The 5,080-nt window shown below is 52.3% G+C and overlaps 2 protein-coding genes across 3 annotated transcripts in view; both read right to left on the bottom strand.

Annotated features, from left to right (window-relative positions):
- Nucleotides 1-737: 737 nt before the first annotated feature.
- Nucleotides 738-3,609, bottom strand: LOC101766184 (aspartyl protease family protein At5g10770). Of its 2 annotated transcripts, none has more exons than XM_004959504.4 (2): nt 3,385-3,609; nt 738-2,740 (listed from the first exon to the last, which is right to left on the bottom strand). In XM_004959504.4, exons 1-2 carry the CDS (start codon nt 3,584-3,586, stop codon nt 1,482-1,484), a joined length of 1,461 nt encoding a protein of 486 aa, XP_004959561.1. In that variant the 5' UTR covers nt 3,587-3,609; the 3' UTR covers nt 738-1,481. The 2 variants fall into 2 exon arrangements, with proteins under 2 accessions (XP_004959561.1, XP_012699281.1); XM_012843827.3 differs by having other exon boundaries at nt 738-2,737.
- Nucleotides 3,610-4,352: 743 nt separating this feature from the next.
- The window catches only part of LOC101765764 (aspartyl protease family protein At5g10770), a 2,532-nt gene continuing 1,804 nt past the window's right edge, over nt 4,353-5,080 (bottom strand). Inside the window, exon 3 of the mRNA XM_022824326.1 lies at nt 4,353-5,080. Within this exon, the coding sequence (XP_022680061.1) occupies nt 4,709-5,080 (372 nt within the window). The 3' untranslated portion in view covers nt 4,353-4,708.

Genomic DNA, 5,080 nt, shown 5'->3' with positions numbered 1-5,080 from the left:
TGAATTGGGCTTGAAATTGTATATGAGTCATTTCAATGGACCTGGGCCATACCATTTATTTAATGGATATTGCCAAGCCTGTAAAATTCAGCCCAAAACTTAATGGATCATTAAGAAAAACGTAATGGGCTGAATATAACTGGGCTATAGCCGTATTGTCCAGAATATAAAATGCATATATGAATGTATGTCTCTACACTATTCAACATGCAACAAGGTGTCATTGAACTTGTACTGATATGTCTATATTAGTAGACATGTTTTATAAATATATCTAAGAGATTGTCTCTACATTTCTTAATACAAACTGAATTTCTTAATACAAACTGAAGCATTACTATACTACGTAACTACATCACTGGACACGTTTTATATACGTGTCTGTAAAATTGTATCAATATGTGTAGACATGCATCTGACGTGTCTATGAAATTTCTCTTTCTTTTATAGAAACGCTTAAAAAAATTTGTCTCTATAAGATTTGACACGGTCCATACGAAGATGTTTCTAACATTATTTATGAAAGCATGCCTACGTTGATATAGAGATGAAATAAAGCATGTTAAACTCTAAATATAGCGTATCCAGGGGGTATTCCAGTAGTGTTAAGTCATGCGAGGAACCGGTGGACCACACGCGTGGCGTGACGTGACACAGCTTCTTCCCTAAAAATAGCTATGGGTCTAGTACTTAAACTCCCTACCGCACCCGCCTCATCATCGCAATACAGAAAACAACCAGGCAATCAAAGCAAACCATCGGCCTTGGTCCCACACTCCCATACACCACAACCCAACAGCACCCACCCCCAAGCTAGAGCCAGCAATAATGGCCCGTGCCATGTTCCTCGTTGTGCTCCTCCTCGCTGCTGTCGCGGTGGCGCCGTTCGCGGCAGAGGCGCGCGACGTCGCCGCCGATGTCGAGGGCAGGTCACTGTCCGCCGACGCACCAGCCTCGGATGCGCCCGCCCCGGGACCCGACGCCGCCTCATCCCCATCGGACGCGCCGTCTAGCAGCAGCTCTTCAGACGCGTGACTGCTAAGTCCCTACCATCCAGAGATCTGCAGCGGATTTTTGGCACGATCCGGCGCAACAACTTCTTTCTTAATTCTATGGAATAATGTGCACATGATGATATGATGGTGCGGCAATGCATCGAATGTTACGGTTGCCTAATTGGAAATTTTCACTTTATTTTTGTACCTTTTATGGTGACAAGTGACAACATTTTTCCCTTTTTTATCAGAAATGAATCAATGACACGTATGATCATTTTCTTATCGGGTCTTTGATAATTTGGTGTTCGGCCGTACGTAGTAGTACCTTCATGATGTCATGGCAATACATTGCGCGGTTCACTGTTCACCACACAAATATTAGTAACAGTGATATTTCTTTACGAAAGCACAACGAGTGATCATTATGAATCATGGCAAAATGTCAGTTGCTGATCACATCCAACGGGTGGTCATTATGAAATGTCAGTTGCAGCCCTTGGCGCCGAACCCGATCCTCTTCTTGTCCACGTCGTAAATTACCGTGAAGGTCTTCTGCTGCGTGTTCCCGAGGATGTTCACGGTCGTCTCGTCCCCCGTGGACGCGAAGCCTAGGCACGTCTGCGACACCGTGGACACAAACAGCAGCCCTCTGGCGTTGAGGCTCACGGTGGTGCCGCCGGCGAACACCAGCGCCGCCGACGGTATCCTCACCCTCGTGTGGCCGGTGAAGTTGTAGCACGTGTCGAGGAGGGACAGCGCAGGCGCCCTCCTGTAGGCGGCCATGGAGCGGACGAAAGCTGATCGCAGGGCGGCGTAGGCCCGCGGGGGCAGTCGGCTGATCACGGTACCCGTGTCGATTATGGTGCCGCCCGCCGCGAACACGGCCGGCGGGATCTCGAGTTCCCGGCCGGCCACCTTGATGCCGACGAGGTCGAGGTAGTAGGACGACGGCTCGGCGCCATTCACCATCTCCGTGAACTGCGCGTTCGGAGGCGGCGCCGCTCCGCCGAATGCTAGGTACCCCTCGGCGCTCGGCGACGATGGCAGGCAGTAAGAGAAACCCGCGCCGCCGTATCTCGCCGCCACTTGCGAGGGTAACGACACCTTGCCGCGGTTGAGGCCGAAGATCCCGTCGATCTTGTCGTACGGCCCCATGTCGTTGTCGTGGCCGCACCCGAAGACGAAGCCCGGGAGCGCGTGCGACACCGCCAGCGTGAGCGCGTCGCGGACGACGGTGCCGTTGGTGTGCGACTTGTCGGCGTAGGTGATGTCGTACCGGCACTTGTCGTCCGCCGCGCACCTTTGTGCCTCGACTTTTTGGCACTCCCGCGAGCCGCAGGGTACCGCGGAGTGCGTCGACGACTGCGCCGGGTCGTAGAGCGGGTCCTGCTGCTCGTAGCAGCGCGCGCACGGCTTGCACTGAACCCACGACAGGTCGCTGCCGGTGTCGATCTCCACGGACAAGTTCCTCGGCGGCGTGCCGAGGCCGACCGTGGTGATATAGTTGGTGGTGTCGAGAGGTATACCCCAGCGCGCAGGCAGAGACACGGTCTTCGAGTCCGCGACGCGGTCCGCGTCGCTGATGATCGCCGAAGCTCCGGCGATCCTGCGGCGTATGGAGTCGACCCTGTCCTGGTCCCGTTCCAGAATCTCGGCGTGGGACGGCGCGTCGCCGCGAGCGTGCAGCGGTGAGCAGGGGCCGTGCCGGTGCACGACTCTGAGAGCCGACGACTTTGATGCTGCTGCAGGACGGCCATTCAGCCATAAGGCGAGTTTTCTATCATAATTGAATCATAAATAAAGCAGTGAGATTTAGCAATTCCGTTAGCAGCACAAAACTGCATAGAATTTTTTTTTCCCCTTTGGCATGGCTCCTATGGGCTCAAGCTCCACCAAAGGTGCTACTGTATAACTGTTCATTAGAATTTTTTTTCTTTACCCTCTCCCTCCCTTCATCAAATCACAAGGAGTCGATGAAGCCACAAATTGTGACTCCACGGGTTCCAGCTCCTCGGGTGCTCCCAGAGCTATTTGAAGCCCGGCCAAAGGAGCCCCGTGGTGCTTCATTGCTCCTTGGCTCCTTGCACTTGAAGCAAGGTAACATACAAGAGATGGAAAACTGCTCGGTACACTCACATAAAAAGCATCCGAGAATGTTTGAAAATAATATACCATCAGTCTGTCCATGAGGTAGAGCTCCACGACCCAAGCCCCAAGCTAGATAGTACCTATGGTGTGTTTGGCAACTAATGGGAAGGGGTATGGGACCTAGGGTACCTATGGTCCAATTCTTTATTTTTTTTTCCAAAGATAGCGTCCAACTCAATGGAGTAAAAAGTTTCCCAACCGTAAAACACGAGGAGGACCGATGCTTCCTAGTTCCTACCTTTCGCCGCCGTGCAAGCCGTGCTCGGCAGCAGCGAGCTGATGCTCACGACGTGCCACTTTTTCGGCTCGCTGCCCTCGGCCGCCGCCGCCGCCGCGGCGCCGTGGCGGCAAGGCGAGGCGAGAGCGGCTAGCGCGAGAACAGCCGCGATTCCACGTCGTCCATGACCATGACGCGCGGAGCACCGCGCGCCAGAAGCCATATCTCCAATGATTTCGAGGAGCCCTGTCGATCTGTGCACGCTCGACGTCCCTGCGCTCGCCGCTTATATAATGCTTGAGCTCAAGTTAGTGAGCGAGCACCACCGTAGGGCAAGCACTGGTCAACAAGTCAACACACCTACCACTTACTAGCTTTGAGATTTCTATGACCGCGCCTTCCGCAAGGCGAGAGGCATATATTCTTACTTTTCCAGTGCGATGCGCCTTTTGCTCGCACCACGTATTTAAGCTGATCAAGATGCGAACTTTTCCTCGGATGGATTCATCGAGCAAACGCCGTCGAAGGGTCGGACATCGCCCGAAGACCAACCTTTGCGTGACACGCATTCCTGAAACGACCGGTGGTGGGCAGGTGAGTGCCAACGGTCGGCAGATGTGGGAGCAGGAAGCTTTTGTACATGTTCGCGCCTCCACCAGGCCACCACCATGGAGGAAAGAGGAGCCTGACAGCCACTGTGAAACGTGCGCCATGATGATATACAATGGAACCTTGGTTGTACTCATATATAGCTATCTAAATTCCCTATACATGGTGTAATCATATTGTTGCAATAAAAGTTTGCAAGTGAATGCCAGGAACATACTATTTGATTGTTTGCATGTGAACAGAACACGTTATCTGTGTTTGCATTTTCAACATATGAAGAACTTTTTTTTTCTAATTGTTTGCATTTTTTCAACTTAATTAAAATGGGGATTCAAATGGATCACCAACCAAAGAATTAAAAATATCTTTCAATAAAAAGATAGAGAAATGGATTTGTCCATGATAAAAATAGTTTATTTAGATTACAACTTGAAAGGGTGACCTATAGAAACATTCCATATCGATCGTGGGCTAAAATGGCGATCCATGTTTTTTTTAGATAAAGGAAAAGGTGTTCCGGCCAAAATGATGATCCATGTGGATCTGTGCTTCAGTGGATCGCCGGCTAAAACGATGATCCATATAGATCGCCAGTGGAGCAAAATGGTCTATATGGATCACGCCCGCCTAATTGGTGATATTTTGCACACATGGCACGTCAAAGCCACTTTCCATTTTTCCCATTTCTGAATCATCACACTACTGCCGGTGATCGTGTAGGAATCACGGCAAGAATTCAGGCGCAGCCCTTGGCGCCGAATCCGATCCTCCTGTTGACCACGTCGTAGACCACGGCGAACGTCTTCTGCTGCGTATTCCCGAGGATGCCGACGGGCTTGTCGTCGCCGGTGGACGTGAACCCCAGGCAAGCCACGCCCGGCTCGTCCGACCCCAGCTTCACCAGGACCCCGCTGACGTCGAGGTTCACCGTGGCGCCGCCGGCGAACACCAGGGCCACCGACGGCACCCGCAGCGTGTCGTGCCCCGTGAAGTTGTAGCACGTGTCCAGGAACGACAGCCCGGGCGCCCTCCTGTACCTCCCCATCATCAGGCGCGCGAACGCCGACCAGAGCGCGGCGAAGGTGCCGTCGGGGAGGATGGTGAGGTG

The sequence above is a fragment of the Setaria italica genome, chromosome II (genome assembly GCF_000263155.2).
Source record: "Setaria italica strain Yugu1 chromosome II, Setaria_italica_v2.0, whole genome shotgun sequence".
Classification (NCBI taxonomy): domain Eukaryota; kingdom Viridiplantae; phylum Streptophyta; class Magnoliopsida; order Poales; family Poaceae; genus Setaria; species Setaria italica.
This window is presented reverse-complemented; position numbering and strand designations above follow the sequence as displayed.

Bases quoted from the DNA above. Each gene is read 5' to 3' on its own strand.
- LOC101766184 (XM_004959504.4), bottom strand. From the start codon at position 3,586: ATGGCTTCTGGCGCGCGGTGCTCCGCGCGTCATGGTCATGGACGACGT. The intron at 2,741-3,384 runs GTAGGAACTAGG...GCCGTCCTGCAG, and splicing joins GGCTTGCACGGCGGCGAAAG to CAGCATCAAAGTCGTCGGCT.